Genomic DNA, 24,034 nt, shown 5'->3' with positions numbered 1-24,034 from the left:
CCCGGAGTGTGCTCAAGTTCATATTCATTGCATCGGTGATGCTATCTAGCCACGAACTCAATAGTAAAAGCATCCTTCCAGATTCTGAGTTGCAATGTGTGTCTTACAAGAAAGAATTATTATAGAATAGGTGGCAGCCTTGGTGTTCTAGTGCCCGGTATGCTTTTCTTGATTATTCCCTGGTAATATTGGTGTGTAGTATTAAGCAATCAAACATAACACATCATGGACTGCTGTTTGAAGTGTGGGACTGTTGATTCTGCCCTGTATTTGGACCTATGATTTTATGATGAACCTAGTTTTTGGTTTGAACTAGAGTTTTAAAAAATGAAATTAAATATAGGCTGAATCTAAATATAGCAGTTACACCGTTATCATATCGTTATCATAACTATTGGTGCACATAACACCAATGAGCACCAATAGTTATGATAATGGTATAACTGCTATGTGTAGATTCAGCCATAAAGTTACGCTCAAATAATTCAGATAGGATATAGGGTTCTGAATCACAGCTAAAGGCTACCTAATTAACTCCTAGAAGTAACCTGTTTAATAACAGTAACAATAACACATAAGTTGCTTTGCCACATTACTTTCAAATGAGTGCTAATATTAAGTGTTTAAGATTTTGTGGCCAGATGTCTATTCATCCAGTCCTCGAACACAATTTCACACAACTCACCTACTGACATATGCTACTATCAGAAATAAAACACTGCCTAATTTGCTTCCACTCTAATGAAGGCATGACATTTTATACAGTGAACTAATCCCACAATTAAGTCATTTATTAATGGGATTGTTTTAACTATGTTCTACCAATGAATTGTCAGGGCAGGTACAACCTATAGACCATTCAGTGTTGAAATCTTTTAAAATGCAAAGCAGATCATTTATGTGTAGAACTATAGAACACAATCCTATGCATGTTTACTCAGGTTTACGTCCTACTATACTCAGTGGGACTTAACCTCAGGTAAGTGTGCATAGGATTGCAGCTTTAGTCTCAATGTTTTCCCACAATTCTACTTTTAAAATGTGTGTGTGTGTTGCAGGGGAAATTAAGTACATCATACAGCAGAGATAACTTTAAGTTTTACTAGGAGTAGTGGAATATCTCAGCCAGTAAAATCTGTCCACTACTTGAATGTCAGTATCACATACTGTTTTGATAAATAAGGGAGGATGTATAATCCTACTTGGAGTTGGAATTTCATCATACAGGTAAAAACTGAGTGCTCAAATCTATCAACAAGTATTTAAAAGATCAGTATTAATAGTACATAGAACACTACTGTTACTACAAAATTCAAAAGTTAGGTTACTAACTGGGACCAGATGTCACCAGTGTTGAAACAGCTGCACTGGCTCCCAGTCCAGGTCCAAGTCCAATTTAAGGTGCTGGTTTACTTTAAAACCCTAAATGCTTTCAGACCTGGCCACCACCACCATCCAAATCTGCCTGGTATTAAGATCCTCATCAAAGGCTCTTCTGTGGGTCCTTGCTCTCTGAGGTGAGGTGGGTGGTGACCCAGGACAGGGCCTTCTCTGTGGTGGTTTCCGCACCTCTGGAACATGCTTCTCAGAAAGGCTCACTTAGAGATGACTCCTTTTCTTTATGGTGCCACCTTTTTATTCACCCAGACTTTCAGTATATGTTAATCTTGGACTGGTGGTTTCAATTGGTTTAAAAATGTGTTGTTGCTGGCCTATGTTTGTTTTCATTGCATGGGTTTGTAATTTATGTTCCTTTAATATTTCAGTTAATCACAATCAGGTTTATGCCTGAAAAGGGGTATACACATGCTTAATAAACATTTTGAAATAATAGATTTGGGCTACCAGACTCTGATCTTCAGCAAACTATGTTCGTGAGATGCCACTGAAAGGAATGGAACATAGGAAGTTCTCTTATACCATTGGTCCATCTACCTCAGTATTAGTCTATAGCAGGGCTCTCCAGGGCCTCAAGCAACTTTCCCAACCCAACCTGGGGAAGCAAGGAATTGAACCAGGGACATTTTTGCATGCAAAGCATGTGCTGTACCACAAAGCTACAGCCCTGATATTGAGTTTGTTCAGTAGGTTGGAAAATGAGAGAGATGATATGGTAGTAATCTTTGTAGACCAAGTTACAAATAATTAAATTATTCACAGTTCTCACTGTGAGTGATCAGAATGAATACGGAACTGAGGGTGGCATTAGCAGCTGCCCTTTTCTACATGCAAAATAGTACCCCATTCCACAATAATGCTAAGTGGACTGTGTGAGAGTCATGGCAGTGGGTGTGTCCCTTTAGTCCAGTGTGTGGTTCATATGAAGTTGGTTGTTACCATTGCTGCACAGCTGTATCCTACCACTAAAAATCTGATGGGCTATTGTCCCTGAAAAAACAAATAGCAAGAGCATTCTTGCTTAATGTATGCATACTAAATGTTCCACTGATTGGTGTGTATATCTATGGAAGCATGCAGAGTTGTCCTAAACTCATGTAAGCAATTTTCCAGTCTTCTTGGAGGCCAATTCCTGCAGCAAGAAGTTGTGTGTCTGGCTATTAGCAGCAGATTCTCCATCACCCGCTCCAGATTATTGAAAACGCCAGTCCGCATTTTCCCGTCGTCTGAATGCCTGTCTGTCTCTTGCGGCACAATCTATCTTGTTGCCTTCCGATGGTCCCGGCACCGCTTGTGATTGGTGGGTGCGGAACAGCTCCATGGGCGTGCAGCGCGCCCATTGGCCGAGCCATCCGCCCGTCCGGCGGACGTTGGGGGTGCGTGAGTGTGCGTTGCACGGTGGCGTTCTGCTGCTGTGTCTGTCGGTGTCTGGGGCCGGCCCGGCGGGCGGTGTGGGGAGGTGGGGGGCGCGCACGCGCGCGGGGGGGACTGGCGGGGGGCCGTTCGGTCCCGCGCGCTGTCTCGGCCAAGATGGCGGCGGGGACGGCAGCAGCGGCCGTGGCCCGACTGGAGGGCCGCGAGTTCGAATACCTCATGAAGAAGCGCTCGGTGACCATCGGCCGCAACTCCTCGCAGGGCTCAGTGGACGTGAGCATGGGCCACTCCAGCTTCATCTCCCGGCGGCACCTCGAGATTTTCACTGCCCCGCCCGCCCAGGCCGCTGCCAACAGCAGTAGTGGCCCCGCCTCAGCCATCCCCGGCGACGGGCCCGGGCCCCAGTCCCAACCCGCCGCTGTTGCTTCGTCCGGCGGCGGCGGCGATTTTTATTTGCGGTGCCTCGGCAAGAACGGCGTCTTCGTGGACGGGGTGTTCCAGCGCCGGGGGGCGCCACCGCTGCAGCTGCCCCGAGTGTGAGTGTGAGGCGGGGGGAGGGACTGCCGGGGGACACGCGCTCCGGCGCTGACCTCCTCCTCGCCTGCTGGGCCCCCGCCTCCCCGGCGCGTCAGGCAGGGGCGCGCGCGAGGAGGGCGCAGGCGTTTCGGGCCTCTCCGGGGCTCCGAATGGGGGCGGGCCCCACGCCTTGAGGCTCTTTCTAGTCATAGCAGCCGCGCCAGGAGGCTTGAAGGGTGTCTGCAGCAAGGGGCAGCACATGAGCCCGGCTTCTTCGGCCAGGCTGGCCTAGGCATTGCGTGTGTTCGCTCCCTGCTTTCCCCACAGCTGGAGCGGAAGGCTTTAAGTCCTAGCCCCCGTTATTTCCTTGGAAGGAACTCGGTTTAGTTAAGAGCTTAGTTATAAGCAAAGGCTACAATTCTCGTTAAATACCGATGGCGTCTCGTGGACTTTCTCCAAGTGCTTTCTTCCAGGCTACACATGATACACCTATCGATTATGGTTCTTCAGTGATGCAGGAGGCCCAGTGTCTTCAACGGAAAATGAGGCACTGCAGCCTTCCATTCCGTGTTTGAAGCACAAGAGTGTGCTTTGTGGCAAAAATATCATTGTGTTCTTAATTTTCAACAAGTGTGGGCTGGCTTAGAAATGGGCGACTTTGAAGATACCCTATTTGTGAGGAAATATTAATGGATCATCATTTTAAAAACACACAGTTATTTTCAGAAGTGTTTTGAAAAACAAAGCAAGCCACTTGTTACAGAAATTTTAAACGTTTGTCTTAAGTCAGTACTTTCTAGGCACCTTCATACCTATTGGCATTGCTTAGTGTTGTCTGTTTATAATGCCATATTGTCAGTATAGTTGAATGACTTGTTTGACCTCTAACAACTATAATTTCCATTCATCCTGTTTGCAATGAGACAGTTATTATGAAAGAAGGAAAAGCAAATAATCTGCCTTGTTTCATTGATTTTTTTCCTCCAAAACTGAAAGTAACCTGTTAGGAAGGCAAAAATACAATTTGAATAACCATGATTGTGCTTTATCTTATGTGCTTCCTATACTGTAATGTAATAGAAAATCATGCTCTTGAATGTCATGATAACTAATGTTAAAACATGAAGGGATACCTTTTTCAACTGTCCACTCCTGTGGAATTGTCACAGTGAATCTGAATGGTCAGTTGTGAGGAAAATTCTCCTAAAGTCTGGGGATTTTTGGTCTGTCCTATTGTAATTTTGAACGACTGCTCTCCTTAACTTAGTTGCCTTATGGGTGAGGACAGAGTTTTGTGCAAAGTTATTAAGTATTTGTGGAATACAGGAGGAGTCAACTAATGTGATTTGAAGTAGGCTATATAGATGATTATATCTTATTTATATAACGTTATGAATTTATGTGGCCTACCTCACAACAATGTATGCATAAATAGCAGGTCCCTGTCCCACCCCCTAAACTTGGTCTAAATAGTGTACAATTATTAAATGCTTAGATTGCCTCTGAAGGGAAAAATGTTGTCTTGAGGGTACCCCATTAGTAAAATGTATTGGCTTCAGAAAGTAGGTATGCCAGTGACATGTCCCTGCATACTGGTGTGGCTGGGAATGGTAGAATATTGTACCTACATTGGCTTGGATCCAGATTTAGGCACATAAAACTGGGCTGATGGAAGCAGGCTTTCCCATACTCGGCTTCCCCACCGCAGTCCCTCCATTCCCCTGAAAATGTTACACAGGGGGTCTGGAGACCCTGCTGTGAATGGGGTGGGCTGTGGTTTGGGGAGAAGTGTTCCCCAAAATGTGGGGAAGCATCTTCCATGAGCAGAGCAGAAGGTGCTTCCACTGAAATTTGGGGGCAACCCCTTCTCCCTGCACTACAGTCTACCACATTCTGCAGGGTCTCCCGAGTCCGACCCTCTCTATATTGTTTTTGAGGGGCTGCCTTTGAGAGGAGGGGCAGGAAAGTCTGCTTCCATCAGCCCAGTTTTATGTGCCTAAATCTGGATCCAACTATTGGAGATTTCTTTTGCAAAATATATTTTGGATAATTTGCAACTCCTAAGACTGATAGCATTATCAACAAGCTACTGAAATAGTATCCTTGGTGAAAGACTGATTTTGGCTTATACTGTGTAGTTCTTTTGAAATTAGAACAGATATTTTTCAGTGCTTAACCAATCAACTGATACTGAACTTACTTGGAAGCAAATTTTGGTGATTTTGATGGAGTTTGGAGTTTCCAAACAAATAGAATTACAACCAAAATCTGCTACTATTAAGCTGATATATGCTTAGTTACTTTCATTGTGAACAGTTCAGTTTCTTTGGAATTTACTACAGGACTATTGATCCTCATTCCTTTTTAAAAGTCATTTTCTAATGTCTTTTTCTTACTCATATTGGGCTGAAAATTTCCAGCCAACAACCCATATATAGTACTGAACAAAATCCTGGAATATTGTAAATAATGAGGAGTCTTACTCTTGTTTGTTTAATTTCTTAGTTTAATGTTTAATTTCTTAAATGAGTGCTTAGGTTAGCTTGAGACCTGCTTACCTAGGGATCTGGATTGAAATTCTACCCTTCTGAAGTCAGTTAAGAGCTTTGCCAGGGTTTCATCAGTGGTGTTTACTTAGACTTCGAAGAAGTCCTGTTTAACTGTGAACAGCATGTCTAGCTTTCATCTGGGCTCAACAACTTTTAGTGGCTTTTTTACTCTCATTCTGCAAGATAATGTGCAGGACTTTACTATTATTCATTGTTCAAAATAGTTCTTAAATTTCTGTGGGAAAGTAGCATGCATGCTTCATCTTGTAGAGTCAGTCTTATTACAGTGTGAGGGAATGCAAAGAAAATAAATACTCAATTCTATTGCCTAGAAATAAGATTTAAATCCAGAATCGTTTGAAATGTAAATATATATGTACATAGGTGTATATTGATAGTCTGTAAATATAATAATTGGTTTTAAAAACATGAAAATGAAGCCCAAAGTCCTTAGCCCCACATGATTTCCAAAATGTGCCTTGTAGTGTGATTCTTGGCATGTTCTATGGGTTTTAGTAGTGGTTACTTCCAGTCCTACAGCCCATTTTACAACTTCTGTATAATACAGAGTAATATTTTGCAACAGTGTAGTCCATGCATGAAGGCATGTACTACACAGACTCTATAGATAACAAAACTTAAAGTAATATTGCTAAGAGGGGTGGATGTATTCTTCAATATAAAGGGTCATATTGAAATGTTACTGTGAAATTTACATTCCATGGTGGATGTTTCTTCCTCCAAATAATCTCCCTCCCCCCATTTTATTTAATTTTTTTTGCAATTTCTGGTTTAACCGTCTGAGGTATGGCATGGCCTTATATTGATATAGTGGTTGTCTCAGTCACTGCGAAGTTCCACAGTAGCAATGTTTATTTTGAAATGCATGTGCTGCCAAAAAGCAGTTGAAAAATTGTGTCATCTGCCAGAATACTAGCAGAATTCTATAGCAGAGGTTGTCAGTGGTATGTATTAATCTCATGGATAAATAGCAGGTTGTGTAAACTGAGAACTTTGTCTCAAACTGTAATTGCAGTTGCTTTACGTGCAAAATTGCCACTTGACTTGTGTGGTGTTTCACCTTGAGGAATCTGTTTAGCTTGTTGAGAAATCCCTAACTACCAACTGAGGGTTTTCAGCTTGTCCAGTTTGCTAAGACCACTAGTACTGGCAACTTGAAATAATTTCTCAAATCTTCTCAGATTAGTTTTTCAGAGCAATGATGTCGCTTGGAAGTTATAAGACTTCAACACATAATACATTGGGTTGCCTTTCTTCTTCATTTTTCAGTCTCATAGTATACTAGTCCTTCTTTCAATCCACAGAAATAGCAATGGAGGTTAAAATAGTTAAGTAATTATGTTAGTAAAATTATGTAAGTAAAATAATATGTAAGTAAAATACGTACGTAATTTGGAAAGTGAATGTTGGCTGCCCAGCAGTGATGGGGGTTTTCCGCAAAAATTTGAACTGGAAAATTTTAAATTTTCCTAATTTCTGTGACCTTTCATATTGAAGAAAATTTTCTGGAAAATTGGGCTAATTTGCATAGGGTCATTTGCATTGGAAAATTTTCAGTTTGCATCAGAAAATCACTAGATAGTGATCTAATTTAGTATGTTTACTTCTGTTGTTGTTCAGTCGTTAAGTTGTGTCCGATTCTTTGTGGCCCCATGGACCATAGCACGCCAGGCCTTCCTGTCCTCCGCTCTCTCCCGGAGTGTGCTCAAATTCATATTCATTGCATAGTATGTTTACTAAATACAAGTAAAATAAAAAAGCTAAAAGAAGTACCCCATGTTAATTTTTTGTTAATTTTTTTGTCCCAGTGGACTACAAGTATTTGACCTAAAAAATTTAAAGGGGAACATTAAAGCACATGTAATGTGATTTAAATGTTATGTTATGTAGACATTTCTATTGCAATGTCTGCATAATATACATTTCTTTTGGAATACTGGAAAATATAAAGGCAATAGCATGTACTTCCCTTATATTGTTGAAATGTAAGAAATAAACAAAGATACTGAAAACTGTTGTAATTCAGCCTTCTGCAACCTTGTGCTCTCCACATATGTTGGATTGCAACTTCCAGTATCCTTCAGTCAGCATGGCTGGTTGGAGATGCTGGGTGTTGTAGTCCAACACATGTGGGAGGTAGCAGATTGGGGAAGGCTGGACTAATTAATTTTAGCAGCCCAAAGAACTGTGCATGATATGCTAACAACCACCCATCTATTTCAGCAGAGTTCAACTCTCTTTTGCTAAAATCGTTGGGGCACTTTCAGTTTCATAGAATCATAGAATAGTAGAATCATAGAATAGTAGGGTTGGAAGGGGCCTACAAGGCCATCAAGTCCAATCCCCTGCTCAGTGCAGGAATCTGAGTCAGAGCATCCCTGACAGATGGCTGTCCAGCCTTGTCTTGAATGCCTCCAGTGTGGGAGAGCTATCACTACTTACTAGCTACATTTCACACTGAGACATACATGTATTTCAATTACATATATGTATTTTCTCACATACTTGCTAGGGATAATCACCTGAAAAGCATTAATTACAACTTTGAAACTCCCAGGCTTGCCTAATATTGTATTAGCCATTGGCATCTATTCATTGTACTAATGAAGTTGTGAAACGGAAAATTTTCCGCGAAAAAATTAAGCACAGGAAAACTTTCCACCTGTCAGGGTGGAAACTCAGCCGATAGAACCCCAGAGTAGTTCTCATTCTGAGGAGATTCAGCAATCCTTGGGAGAGGAGCCAGCTCATCCCTCACAGGCACAGCAGCTGGCAGAGATTCCTCCTGCCGGCATTCCTGAGATAGATAGTGATCCTAGCAGTGAGAAAGTGCGGGAGGGGGGCTTGCTAGATGCTCGACGCAGACGCAGGGAGTGACGAGTGATGGAGGGCACGGAAAGGAGGCGTAGCGCCCATTTGGCGCGCAAGCAACGGCCGCCTCCCGTGGACCCAAGGAAAAGAGGGAGGATCTCTCCCTAGCCCATAAGTTCAGGGTCTTCAAGTGATTCTCCTTCAAACGGGGATCAACTGCCTACCCGGAGCATAGGCTACTCTGCTGTTCATTGCTTAGTCGCTGGTGATTAGCATCTGAAAGAGTCATTAAGTTGTAAAAGGATTAAAGCCTTGAAAAGAATCCTTTCATCTGTGTCTTGAGTTGGCTATTGGAGTGTACTGAAAGAGGCCACTAGGGTGCTTCTGACACCACCCCACATCTCTGCCAGGACCCATTAATGTCTAAGGTGGAGATCTTACAATTTTGGTGCATATACTTTACCTACCTCTTCTTTATAAAAACAATGCATTACTTTAATATGTATCTTTTATGGCTCAAATGGCAGTAGTTTGTGGCACACCTGGACAGGAACAGGTAGCCTGCAAATCTAGTTATGGCAGGGGATCCCCAATCATTTTTGGTTCCATGGGCACATTTAGAAATCAGAGAAATTGTCATGTGCGCACAACAAAATGACTGCCATTGGTGCCTGCCTAGTCACAAAAGACAAGTAACTTCCCCAAGAAACTTGAGCACAAAACAGAGTTTGGGTTTGAGTTTGGGTTTTTCATAACACAACAAAATACAGATTTCACAGAAGTCAAACTGATGAGGCATAGAGACAACTCACTTGTCCAAGAAACTCAGCACAAGGCAGAGATTGGATCTGAGCCCCAAATGCCAAACCATATATTTGTCTCCACAAAACACAATAAAACACCCATGTTACAGAAAGAAAACTGGTCCTCCCCAGAGGACCCCTCTCCAATCCCCCCAGGCAAAAAACCGCCCTGTACAAAACACCTCGTGCCCCAAAAACAAAAACCTAGGCCAGACACACAAAACAGCACCACCAAGGCAAAACACTACAGTTCACTGTTTCCCATCCCCCCAAGCTTACCTGGCAACAGCAGGGTCATCTTCTTTCCATGTGGGACCTGGCGGTATTCTGGAGAAAGGACGGTTTAAAAAAAGTTTTAAATGTAAAAATAATTAATTTAAAAATCAGGAGGGGCAGGGGGTCCCAAGGGCACTCATGACCCCCAAGTTTATGACATACAGTCAGAGTTGCATCCTATCTGCTGTGCAGCAGTTGCTCAGTGGTCTACAGACAAAACCACCTGTATATATAACCACAGTGCTCTAGAGAGGCACTTATACCGTGGACTGGACTTGTGAGACACTTGTCAAAATAGGTTGGTCACTGCTGCATTAAGCATATCGGCGGCTTTAGCATTAAGATTTGGATTCAAGGGTGTAATTGTGCAAGTGGAAGGCGTTTTTGTTTTTGCAAGGGGGTTGTCCCCAGTTTTTGTCCACTCCTTGTTCCTGTTGCAACCCATATGCCATGTTGTTCAGAGTTTCCCACTTCTCAGGAGTGGATTTTCAGGGGGCTACAACATGAAGGGTTGTCCTGCTCTGTGAGTGGGAGGGAAGTTATGATCCCAGAATATATTTATTATTACAAATTAGTATTTTAGTAGAAATAGGAAATTAAAGTTGGATGTTGCAGTCTTCAAAATCTTGTGTGCTTTTAAATGTCTTAAATTAAGCACACACTTGTGGAATAATAGTTACAAAGAGGATAACATTATGAGTTATTGCTTCTTGGGTTTGATGATATTTCTCTGAAATTCCTGATATGTTGTGCCCTTTTCCATTTATTTATTTATTTCATTTCTATACCGCCCAATAGCCGAAGCTCTCTGAATAGCCATTCAAGAGTAGTTATCAGTTTAAATATTCACGAATGTATAGATAATGTGGTGGAGTTTTTTTTAACTTAAGCAATAACAGATTGATATAAATGGCAGTCATATCTTCACAACAGGGAGAACTTCAGACGCAAGAATATTTAGAGATGTTTAGCTTAAGATGTACCTTATTCTCCCATGCTTCTTTTAATCAAGTTTTTGTTAGCTGTAATCAACTTGTAATTTAGCCTTTATTAGTGTGTCTATTCACTACAGTATAAACATCTTGAGTTCTGTGGGTTTGTTTATGAATTACTGGTGTAAGTTATATTAGCTGAAAATAGGGAACAAATGCCAGTGAATCAAGTTTTTAAACTATATTTTAGTACTTTGCTGCAACAAGGTTTAGAAATTTCTTCCTACATTGTTAAGAGTTTGTTTTAGTTGGTACAGAAAGTAGGAATGGTATGTTCTAAGCTCTTCTGATTCAGTGAGCATTAGAACATCTAGAAGAAGTATGATATCTAATTACAGCTGTTGTCTGTTTAAAATTCTATAGAATATGTAACTTTGATGTTGGAGGGGAAATGTATTGTTTAAGAAATTGAAGGAGATTTCAGTTTACCACTTGTCTCTGGGTGAAACCACAGGAACGTAGTAAGAGCCGGGCTGGATCAAACCAAGGTCCTACCTAGTTCAGCATTTTGTTTCCACAGTGGCCAACCAGGCGCCTGTGGGAAGCCTATAAGCAGAACATGAGCGCAATATCACTCCCCTGCTCATGTTCCTCAGAAACTGATATTGAGAGGCATACTGCCATCAATAAAAGGGTAAAGGTGTCCCCAACCAGTCGTGTCCGACTCTAGGGTGTGGTGCTCATCTCCATTTCTAAGCCGAAGAGCCAGCGCTGTCCGAAGACGCTTCCGTGGTCATGTGGCCGGCATGACTGAACACCGAGGCGCATGGAACGCTGTTACCTTTCCTGCTGAAGCGGTACCTATTTATCTACTTGCAATTTCTTGCTTTCGAACTGCTAGGTTGGCAGAAGCTGGGACTGAAGACGGGAGCTCATTCCGTCACGCAGCACTCGGGTCTCGAACTGCTGTCCTGCCGACCTTCCGGTCTGCAGTTCAGCGTCTTAACCACTAAGCCACCGCAGCCCCAATACTGCCATCAATAGTGGAGGTTATATATATCCATCCTGAATTTATCTCATCCCCTTTTAAAAAAACCGTTCAAGTTGCTACAAGTTTTTTTTTTCCCCCCTTGTGGAGCAAACAGCATTTGTGGGGGGGGGGGGATAATAGTGTCAAGGAAAATTGCATGGGAGGAAGGTTTAAAACTGCTTTCACAAGTGCACACAAGTTACTCCAAACAAACGGACAGTCCTCCGCAGCTATATTTCAGTTAAAAATTCAAAATAAATTGTTAAATCAATTGTAGACATCCAGTATAATATGTAGTTTGACAGCTAGTATACAAATGGGATTCAAAAGTTCAGTAAAGCAACAGGTTTTTTAATAGAGGAAAATATCAACATTTCTCATGTTGAGAATAGAAAAAACAGGTGATAGCACTTTGCTCTTGAACATTAACCATGTATAGACAGCAAGAAATCCAATCTCAAACCATTCGTGAATCCTGAGTTCAAAGAACTAGGTGCTGTTTAAAGACAGGTGTAGAACAGCAATGGTTTTCCTCAACTGCTATACTCAGGATAAAAAATAAGAGGCAAGGATCAGTATGTGTCATATGTTGCTGTGCGTCTGCAAAATGGTAAAAATAAAGCATTTAGTTCTTCAAATATATATGCCCAAAGAGGGCTCCGAAAGCACCCTACAGTTAAAAGTTGCAACAATTTAAATTTTTAAAAACAATTTGAAAAGTTTTAAAACAATTTAAAAGCTTTGAAACAGCACCAACAGCAGAAATCGAGAGCAATTCGTGCTGTATTTCAGTAAGAATGGTTAATGCGTACTGCCTATATTTATTGGATATTCTGCTTGTTCTGAAACAAGAGCTATGACTTCTGTACTCCTGTATATGTGGTTTTATTCATAGTGTGTGCAGAGCAGATGAGACCTCAACAGTGCACAATAATCAGTTTTAGGGCCCAGTGCAGTCCAACTCAAGAGATTTTTCCTTAACAGCAGCTGAACTGGTTTCTTTCAAGTAGTTCCTCAGAAGAAACTACTTTATCTCATGACTTGAAATACAGAGGGCCCTAATAATGTGCACCCCTGAGGTCTCTTTTCTTGGTGTCTTGTACTGGTGCCTTCCCTCCCTCCCTTTCTTTCAGTTTCATTTTTTTTTTTTTTTTGTCAACTGCGTGGCTGGCCTGGTGCCTTTGTTGTAGTCCTTTCAGTGCCAGGTGGAAGTCCTTTTATTTTCCATGGCTTTTCAGTTTTAAAAGCTTGTTTTAGTGCTTTTTAGATCTTGGGGATTAATATTGCAAGTGTCAAGGAAGCTATTAGAGAAAAGAAGGCGTCCTTCAGAAAATGGAAGTCTTGCCCAAATGAGGGAAACAAAAGGGAACACAAACTTGCACGAAGGAGATGCAAGCAGATAGTAAGAAATACAAAAGAAACATTTTGAAGATTATATCACTAACAACATCAAGGCCAACAATAAATAATTATTTAGGTATATCAGAAGTAGGAAACCAGCTAGGGAGGCAGATGGACCATGGGATAACAGTGGAGTTAAAGGAGTACTAAAGGAGGATAACGAGAAGAAGAATTAATTCTTTTCATCTGTCTTCACTGTAGAAGATATAGGACAGATGCCTGTGCCTGAACTGATGCTTTCTGGAAGGGAGTCTGAGGAACTGAGGTAGATAGTGGTGACAAAAGATCAAGTTCTCAACCTTCTTGACAAGTTGAAAGTTAATAAATCACCAGGCTTAGATGGTATCTATTGTAGAGTTCTTAAAAAACTCAAATATGAAATCATTGATCTTTTAACAAAAATATGTATCCTGTCCCTAAGATTAGCTTCTGTACCACAGGACTGGAAAATGGCCAATGTAACGCCAATTTTTAAAAAGGGATCCAGGAAATTACAGGCCAGTTGGCTTAAAGTCTGTTCTGGGTAAATTGGTTGAAAGCATTATTAAAGATAAAATTAGTTAGCATATAGAAGGACAAGTCCTGTTTGAAAAGAATCAACATGGCTTCTGCAAAGATAAATCCTGTCTCACTAACCTTTTAGAGTTCTTTGAGAGTGTCAGTAAATATGTGGACGGGGTGATCTGGTAGACACTATTTACTTGGACTTCCAAAAAGCTTTTGGCAAAGCCCCTCACCAAAGACTCCAAGCAAACTTAGTCATGGAATAAGAGGAGAGGTCCTTTTATGGATCAATAACTGGTTAAAGAACAGAAAGCAGAGAGTAGGAATAAATGGAAAATTATCTCAATGGAAGGATGTAAACAGTAAGGTCCCATAGGGATCTCTGTTGGGACCAACACTTTTCAACTTATTCATAAGTGATCTGAAGTGGTCAAGTTTGCCAATGACATTAGATTATTTAGGGTGGTTAAAACAAAATGGGATTGCAAGGAGCTCCAAAAGGATCTCTTCAGACTGGGAGAGTGGGCATCAAAGTGGCACATGTGGTTCAGTGTAAGCAAGTGTAAAGTGATGCACATTGGGGGGGGGAGAATCCCAACTTCAAGTATAACCTGATGGGATCTGAGCTAGGTGTGACTGACCAAGAAAGAGATGTTGGCATTGAGGTGGAGAGCTCGGTGAAAATGTCAATCCACTGTGTGGCTGCTCTGAAAAAGGCAAATTCCTTGTTAGGTATAATTAGAAAAGGAATTGAAACCAAACTGCCAATATCATACTCTCCATATATAAATCTATGGTGCGACCATACTTGGCATACCGTATATGGTTCTGGTCACCACACCTAAAAAAGGATATTGCAGAGTTGGAAAAGTGCAGAAAAGGGCAACTAAAATTAAGGGGCTGGAGCAATTCCCCTATGAGGAACGGTTACAGTATTTCGGATTGTTTAGCTTAGAAAAAAGGCAAGTAAGGGGAGATATTATAGAGGTGTACAAAATATGCATGGTGTGAAGAATGTGGATAGGGAGACATTTTCCTCCCTCTCTCATAATACCTGAACCTGGGGTCATCCCATGAAGCCAGTTGGTGGGAGATTCTGGACGGATAAAGGGAAGTACTTCCTCACACAGTGCATAGTTAAATTTGGATATATTTAAAAGGGGATTGGACAGATTCATGGAGGATAAGGCTATCAATGGTTACTAGTCTGATAGTAGCTACTATCCATGGCTGTCCTTGTTATTAGAGCCAAAGACAGTATGCCTATGTACAGCAGTTGCTGGGAAACATGGGTGGGAGGGTGCTGTTGCACTCATGTCCTGCTTGTGGATTTCTTGTGGGCAGCTGGTTGTTCACACAGTGGCCAGCTTGCTGGACTAGATGGACCCTTGGTCTGATCCAGCATGGCTCTTACGTTTTTAAGTTCTTGTTTTTATTTAGATGCTGTTTTAATTTTTAAAAAAATCATATGTATGTTTTGTGTTTTTATATTTATGTACACAGTCCAGAGAACTTACTGTTAATTCGCAATATTAAATGCTGTTAATAAATAAAAATCACAGAAGATCTCCTTAACCAATTATGTAAGTTTAGGTTTACAGCATGTTTTACTTTACACGGACTTCGTTATTGTTGAGGAAGGGTTTAAACAAGGTTCTGAAGAGGGATAGTTGATCTCTCCCCCGCCAGATTTTGGAAAGTCTCTTCAGTTTATCTACTTTATGTATCTTCATTTTAGCGTGAGCAAATGAAGCTTCCAGGAGCACCTTAATATAGGGATTAGTGAAAGATTTAGCTCTAAGGTAAGAAGAAAAAGCAGAACAAAATGGCTTGTTTTAATGATATCTGATATTTTTGTGCTTGCTTACATAGCTAAGGCTATGTGTGAAGGATCAGTATCATAAAATAAACAAAGTTGGAACAACAAAAGCCAGCAGAAAGAAGTGTTACTGCAAGTAGGATCTTGGATTTTAGTAGATACTTGCAAGTGGATTAAAATGTATTATAACTGAGGTGTATCAGAGAGCGCAGGACAGGAAGGCCTGGCGTGCTATGGTCCATGGGGTCACGAAGAGTCGGACACGACTGAACGACTGAACAACAACAACAATCATAGTACACCTGACTGTAGCTCTGCTCACTGTACTATACCACGTAGTATGGTCAGAGTTTGCTGACAAAAGCAAACCATTCTCCCACTTGATTTCGTAGAAATTCCCATGAATATGATTGTGGTATTGGTTTGTTGTAGGCAGAACTTGTAACCAAAGTGAATGGAACCATAGTGGGAGAGGCAGAGGCATTGCTATTTGGCAGAGTAACCTGTGGATGAAATAGACTGGAACATGAATGGATAAATTATATTAAATTATCAAATTATTTATGTGGTGGTAGTGGTTTTTCTCAAAATAAAGAAAAAGAGATACTAGTTCTATTGGGATATTGAAACGAGATCTGGGAAGGAAAAAGAGAAGCTGTCGAATCGTCATCTTTACTCTATGTTGGGTTTTTATTTATCAGGGCCATGATATAATAAAAGTAGGTATTTGCCAACTGCCATCATCTCTCCAAATATTGTAACACAACAGTTAAACACAAATTTGAGCACCTTCTAAAACGCTTTGCTTCTGTGTATCTTGTCATCTATAGTTTTAATTGTGTGAAAGCTGCCAAATTCTGCTTATGATCCTGTAGTGCGTTTGCAAATATAAACAGCAATTTGCTTTAGTGTTTGGTCTGTTTAATGTGTTCAAGAAAACCAGTAAACCATGCTGCATGGTTTACTGGTTCCTAAGCATATTTACTCAAAAGTAAATAATCCTAAGCATAGGAGTAAACATCCTAAGCATATTTACTCAAAAGTAAATAATGTTTAATAACATTTACTCCTTGGTGAGTTTGCATAGGGTTGGAGCTCAAATTTGTTATTAATGCAAGTGTGTTTTCTGGAAAATTTGAATTGGCTTTTCCCCTGGAAAATATTCCTATGCTAATTTGCATTGTTTTGCATTGGAACATTCTATGATTTTCCAGAAAACTTCCAATTCACATTTTTCTTGAAAACCCATACCACTAATGTGGCAGTGGTGGGAGGCAAAGGTACAGTCTCTGGTAGGGTCTGTGGAACATTGTGGCCCCCTACTCCCAGAAGTGGCCCAGTCCTGCCCTACAGAGTGATCTAATTTAGCATGATTATTTTACTTGTATTTAGCAAACATTAAAAAAGGTAAAGGTGTCCCCAACCAGTCGTGTCCGACTCTAGGGTGTGGTGCTCATCTCCATTTCTAAACCGAAGAGCCAGCGCTGTCCGAAGACGCTTCCGTGGTCATGTGGCCGGCATGACTGAACACCGAGGTGCATGGAACGCTGTTACCTTTCCCGCTGAAGCGGTACCTATTTATCTACTTGCAATTTCTTGCTTTCGAACTGCTAGGTTGGCAGAAGCTGGGACTGAAGACGGGAGCTCATTCCGTCACGCAGCACTCGGGTCTCGAACTGCTGTCCTGCGACCTTCCGGTCTGCAGTTCAGCGTCTTAACCACTAAGCCACCGCGACCATGCCTAGCAAACATTAAGGGTTTAAAAATACTCCATATTATTTGTTTGTCCCAAAATACCACAAGTATTTGACCAGAAATATTTGAAGAAAAAATTAAAGCACACTTAGGGTGCAACTCTGTCAGGTTGCTGCCTGCTAGAGGGAAGACTTTGATCTTGCAGGAGTACCCAAATGTCCTGGCAGGCTGCTGCTGGCAGGGTAGGAGGAGCGATGGAGGTGATTTTTGCTTTCATCCTCCTCTTACATTTTTTTCTACTAGTTGGGCCTCTGAGCCCTAGTGGAGTTACGCTGGCAGGGGCAGGGCTGCAGAGGCCATAGGACAGAGTGTATCCTGGCCAACTCCTCCTATCCCAGCCCACCAGAATGCCCTGTTTCCTCTCCCTGAAATTGCATTTGTGACCTCAGAAAGCAGCCTCTGCAGTTCTTTCCGTTGCAGCCGCAAAGGGAAGGGATCTGAACACAGAGTCTCCCTCTGGAGGTCATAGCAGTGTCTACAGCCTCAACAGGGGGACTCCAAAAAATCTTATGGGCCTTGGGATATGCTCCCAGGACCATAGGATTGCGCCCTTAATGTGATTTAAATGTTATATTATGTAGACATATATTATGTATTCATTGGAATACTCATTGGTATAAATGTAAAGACAATAGCATGTACTTCCCTTACATTGTTTTAAAAAACAAAGTGTCAAGAATGAGGGTAGTAGTAGCCATGATGGCCAATCGGGTTGGCACGTTCAAAGTAGCTACCTGAAAGCTGATTGTTATTTGGCAGTTTCTCAGCCTGGCAGTTCAAGGCTGCAGTCTGTTCCTGTTAACTGGGAAAGTGATGACAGCTGTGTCTGATGGGAAGATCTCCCCCGCCGCTGCCTTGGAGGGTGGAGTGGGGTGTCCTGGGACTAAGCTATCATTGGGTGTTTCAAATCTGCCTTGAGTTGCTAGGTCATAAATAGGGGGACAAAGAAGGGGCGGGTGTCTCTTCTTTTGCCCTGATGGTACTAGGGTGTGTTGCTGCTCGATGGCTATCCTGAGAGGCCCATACTTTGGTATGTATAGGATAGACTAGCTAGCTTTATTGTTTTGCTCCTGGGAGTGTGTGTCAAGGTAATTGGTGTTTCTGGCTTTTGGGTATTGTAATCTTTCTTGTAATTTCCTGAACAACTTACCATCTCTCCCCTTTCCCGTCCTCTTTGTTCCTTTCCCGTAATAAACTTTTATTCAATTTCCAGTTGGTGTGGTGTGTCCTCTATAACTTCAGTGCTAAATACAGTGCCAGTTGGCCTGGGAGAGATGCTACTGGATAATTTGGGGAAACTTGTGGCCGAGTTGGGCCTGTCCTACCTTGCAGGGTTGTTGGGGTGAGTCCAACAATCCTTCACACAAACATACAGAAAAGGGTTGACATAATAAATTTTAGCAACCTAAAGAACTGAACATGATAGGTTTGCAACCACTCATCTACAACTTTGAAACTGCCAAGCTTGCCTAATAGTATAATTGCAATTGGTATCTATTTATTCTCACTGATGAACTTATGAAATGGAAAATTTTACACAGAAAAATAAACCACTGGAAGAGTTCTGGGGAAATGTCCATTTTGCAAAATATTCTGTCGAAAATGTTTCATCCCACATCACTAGGTCCATTATGATTTGAAGGCTAAAAATGATTTTGATTGCTAGCGATTCTATTTTTCCATATAGCAGCTTTGTAAAGATGCTGGCAAATATTATGTTCTAAACTATTTGGTTTTAGCATGAAACTTGGAATGAGATGTTAAGAGAGTCCTCAGATTTTAGTTCTGTTGCAGAATTGTTAATTCAGACCTCTAGATATTGCTAATCCTAACTGTCTGTAGACTTACACACCACAGTTAATGTTTGTCAGTACAGATAAAATGAAAATGCTTGTTCAGCTAAGTGAGCAAAAGATGCACTAGGTAAAACCACAGATTAATTTTATTCTTCAGAAATGGCAGTTGATATTTCTGATTAAAAGAAGATGGAGACTTGCTGGAACCTATTTCATTTTACTCTTTTACGGGGTTCCAGAATTTTAGAAGAGTTGATTTGTGCAACCATAGGGCATACTGAGAGCTGAGGGTGTTGAACTAGGATGACAGCTAGAACTCAAGTGATGGAATGTCCTCTTAAGTCTGACCAAAAAAAAGGACTAATTATCAAACCTTCTTTATGGCAGTGATGTTAGTTAAGAAGCAGTTCTCTGACACGTTATGTCTGTGCAGTGCTGTCTAGTGGAGCCTTTCCAAGTGGTTCATGACCTGCTCCAATGTGGCTCTGTGGAGGATGTTAAGTAACCGTCAGAAGCTTTCTGTGACTTGTTTGTGAGCAATTTGAGGATGAAATAGCTCATGTGGGCTGCAGTTGGACATTACTGTTGGGATAGTAGGGTCATGGGGCTAGTCAATGGTTATTGGATTAATTCAGTTGCTGATGCCTGACAATGTGGACACAGTTCATGGACAACTGTGGCCTATTACTTGTATGCTCAATCGTTGCCATTTCTGGATCATAACATAAAACGGCAAGGGATTGGTCATCTGGGTCCAGGCAGTTGTAAATGCTTTATTTCAGGAGGGAGTGGTCCCAGCTGTCTTGAAGAAGATAGCTGTGTGGCCACTTCTGAAGAAGCCCCCTCTGGATCCAGAAAATTATAACAACGGTCACTGGTATTCCCTTCCCTTCCTGGACAAGGTGCTTGTGTGAGTGGTTACCGCACAGATCCGAGTATGTGCTAGACTGATTGTCTAGATCCTTAAACTGGGCTTTAGGCCTAGTTTTGGAACAGGGACAGCCTTGGCAGCCCTGATAAATTATCTATGCCAGGAGAAGGCAACGCTGTTAATTTTCTTGGACCTTTCAGTGGCTCTTGATTCCATCGACCATGGAATACTTCTGGATAGGCTGTCATGTCTGGAAATCAAGGATACTGCATTACAGTGGTTCAGTTCCTACCTAGATCGCCAATTCCAGAGGGTGGTGCTTGGGAACTACTGGCCTAAATCCAACATGGAGTTAGACATGGAGTTAGACATGCTAAAACGATTGAAATCAATGGGCTTAAGCACGCCTAATGTTGCATTTGATTTAGACAACTGCTTGGCTTCATGTCATTTAATCTCAGGGGCCATGCAGGGTTCCATCTTGTTCCCCATGCTGTTTCACATCTGTATGAGCAGGAACTTCATTTCTAGAGAAGTAGGCAGGAATCCTCAATCCTCAACCACTGCTTCCTGGGATGCTCTAGGAACAACGATCCTGCTGTATGGCAGAAACCATGGGGCTTTTTCCTAGAGTGTTTTTTCTTCCCTCCTTCCCCCTCCGTATTTTGGCAGTTGCAGATAAAGGGGGTCTGGGGATTGCCATACAGGGCTTGGGGGACTGCCTACAGGCCACACTTGTTGTACCCCTGGGATAGAGGGTTGGGCCTAGGTGAATGAAGCGGAAGGTGAAAGACCATCCCCTACTACCTTTTTTGACACATTGATCTAATCTTGTATTGCTATAGTTCTTCCCTTATTTTGAGACAGGAGTCACTAGATCTATTGCCCACCACATAGTTTTCCAATTGCCACTTAACTTAAAAAGTATTCCATCTAATTTCAGAGTCAGCTTATTTGATACTGAGGGAAATGTCTAAATTCAGGGACTCTTGTCTAATAATTCCCTTGTTTAGGAAGAGCATGTTATTTGGAGCCAAGGGCTAGAATGGAGAGATGTATCATCTCCATAGCTTTCTTGAGCTAGATACAGTTAACATACTTTGCATTTAATTTGTATGGCCCTGTTGGATGTTAGGCTACAGCTGACACGTTGCATGTCGTCTATGGTGTCCTAAATAACAAACAGTCTAGTGGCATCTTAAAAACTAACACATTTATTATGGCATAAAGTTTCATGGACCCTAGCCCAGTTCACCAAATGCATTATGTTGGATATGTGGCTGGAAAAATATTCAGATTCCTAGGTTTTTAGATGTGTAGGTGCCAGCCTTGCACTAGGCTGTAGAACTTTAATTTTTTAGACTCCAGGATCAAATTTCTAAGAGTTCAAGCAACCAAGTTCTACTATCCAAAGCTAAAGTTGTATTTGTGTACCAAAATGCTTGCATCCTATTATGCATGGGAGGGTGAATCTGAAGGATATGAAGCAAAGTGACTGTGATTCCTGCCTTTTTGGGGGCCTGAATTTGCTTTTGGCATGTTATAATTTGGCATGGGTTTGTGTTAAGCTAATGCGTAGCTCAGTTACAGCATGTCTGCATTTATCACTTTCCATCAAGTAATCTAATGCAAAACTGGTTGTGTACATACAACTATGGTCTTAAGAAGAAAAACGGTATTCCTTAGATTGCAAGCTTCCAGCAAAAGTAATTTTTATCTTTATCCAATACTTTACAAAACGGGTTGTGTGCACACAACTATGGTGTTAACGAAGAAAAACAGTATTCCTTACCAAAATTTAGATGGTGTCACTTATTTGTTTTTCAAAACCTGATTTCCTTGTTTGATGTTGCGGAGAATTTGTCATTAAGATAAACATAAGCATTGTTTATTTGAAATCTTATGGTTTCTGCCAAAGAATTTTCCATTCCTTCCTCTTTGACTTTTCATGTTAAATCTTGGATAGTGCTCCAGGAAGTACCTTGTATAAACAATATGTACCTCCCTTTTCAGGAGTAAATTAAAGCTTGGTTCATTAACTACTGAGTTCTTAGATTCTTACAAGCTGATTATATGAGCAGCAGTTCATAAGACTGGGTGCAATTCTCAGTATCACCTCAGAGGCACAAGGGTGCTCTTGTAATATGCTGGGACCTTACCCTACTCCAGCCACCCTGTCAGTTTTCCCATTGCATATCAGCAGCAGACCTGCTGGTGTGGAGGTCTGGCAGAGAAAGAAGCAGGGTCTCCTTGTGCTTTGCTTCACATTGTCAGGTTTTCTGGCTCATAAAACACTGTTTCTCAATCTCATATTGTGGGGTAGGCCTGGAAGGGTATGTATACAAAGTTTCAGGGAGGGATAAACAACTTGAGGCAGGTGGGGTGTTCATTCCTCCCGATGCCAGCCAAGACATGGGTGAGTTAAAAGGCCTTTTAGTCAGAGGATTCTTGCTGGTTAGCATTGGATTTTTGGGAGTGGCTGTTCCTTCATTTGACCCATCATCCTGACCCATCCTGATTTGGGATGAGCTGTTGCTTTGCTCTAATTGTGTTTTCCTGCGTGTGGTTTCAGGAGGGATCAAAGATTACTTGTTATCTTCTTTCAAATGCCAATTTTGGATGAATGCCCCAATCCACAGATTTCTGCATACAGCAGCATGCTACATGCACATGATTGTATGCAAGGTTCTCTGCACACTCTGCTGTGGAACAGATTGGTACTGGATTTGGAATGGTAGAAGGCAGAATGAGCTTAGAAGGTTGGAGAGACACGACAGTAGGGCACTAGAGGCTGCTGAACACTCGTGCTAGGTCTGTTCTGCGTGTCAGGCATTAATCAGACTTCACTGGCCATGGAACATGTTCTAAGTGTGTCAAAGGAGCTAGTAAATCTGTAGAGATATGGCTCAACACAGGCTGTAAGAATGCATCCATAATGATGCACTTAGAAAGTTATTCTAATGGTTCTCTTAAGCCCCATATGGTTAATGTGAAGAATGCTTAGATGCACTACTTTATGGGTTGTTAAGTTTAAATGATATGTTGATCTTGTTGGACCACATCATGACTGGGCTTGTCTAGAACAGTGAAGAACTAAAAGGTTACAAATTAACTAGGCTTTAAACTGTTTTATAGTTCTGTAAACAAATCTGCTTTCTTGTTGGTTTGGCTTCCTCAGCAGTTTCTGTTATTCCTATATTCTTCCTTCAGATTTGTGAAGTAAAGAGTTCACAAAATGAATTATTCCATGAGTTGCAGTGCTTAAAAAATATAACTAATGTTGTGCCATACAGAAGCTATGTCAAACATTGCGTCTAGCTGAAAGGTTAGGGCTAGCTGGAGATAGCATTAAGGGCTGGAACAGATGAGTAAGTGTGAAATAGACTTGTGGGTTGATACATTTCAGAAATGAGTGAATAAACATGAAAACAAACATGGCAGATGGCTAGACAATGATAGCAAGGAAATGAACAGAATTTATTTGGAAATATAAATCATGACTTATTCCAGGATAAGATCTCTTGCATCCGCCAGGACTTACACTCCAGTGTTATAGCAGGTGAATCTGGTGAGGTATCCAGAGCACAGCCTTGTCCTGTTCTCCTGGATGAGTTTCAGTTGGTACAGCTTGAGGACGTTGACAAGGTGTTTGGACAGGTTCATGCAACCACTTCCATACTGGATCCTTGCCCCTCTTGGCTGATAAAAACTGGCAGGGAAGGAACAGCTGACTGGGCCAGGGAGGTGATTAATGCCTCTTTGCGAGAGGGGATGGTCCTAGGCTGCCTCAAAGAGGCAGTAGCGAGACCACTCCTAAATAAATCCTCCCTGGACCCGGAAAATCTTAGTAATTTTAGGCCAGCAGCAAATGTTCCTTTCCTGGGCAAGGTTCTTGAGCAGGTGGTTGTGAACCAGCTCCAGACGCTCTTGGGTGAGATCGATTATCTAGATCCATTTCAGCCAGGGTTCGGAAATAGCCTTGGTCACCCTGTATAATGACCTATGTCAGGAGAGAGACAAGTGGAGTGTGACCTTGTTGATTCTCCTTGATCTCTGAGCGGCTTTCAGTACCATCGACCATGGTTTCCTTCTGGGGCAATTGTCTGAGCTGGGAGTATGAGGTACTGCTTTGCAGTGGTTTCGCTCCTGCTTGGATGGTTGGCTCCAGAAGGTGGTGC

At 41.7% G+C, this 24,034-nt stretch overlaps 1 protein-coding gene across 3 annotated transcripts in view; it reads left to right on the top strand.

The window, feature by feature from the left end:
* The first annotated feature begins 1,094 nt into the window (after positions 1-1,094).
* The window catches only part of FOXK2 (forkhead box K2), a 67,979-nt gene continuing 45,039 nt past the window's right edge, over positions 1,095-24,034 (top strand). For all 3 annotated transcript variants that reach the window (XM_084838416.1, XM_084838414.1, XM_084838417.1), the window contains exon 1: positions 1,095-3,308. In XM_084838416.1, coding sequence (XP_084694542.1) covers positions 2,629-3,308 — 680 coding nt within the window. In that variant the 5' untranslated portion in view covers positions 1,095-2,628. The remainder of the gene's footprint in view (positions 3,309-24,034) is intronic.

Source organism: Heloderma suspectum, chromosome 2 (assembly GCF_057233095.1).
Source record: "Heloderma suspectum isolate Gila_16-S chromosome 2, 16-S_ref, whole genome shotgun sequence".
Taxonomy (NCBI): domain Eukaryota; kingdom Metazoa; phylum Chordata; class Lepidosauria; order Squamata; family Helodermatidae; genus Heloderma; species Heloderma suspectum.
Note: the sequence above shows the minus strand (reverse complement) of the source record. Positions and strands in the feature narration are given on the sequence as shown.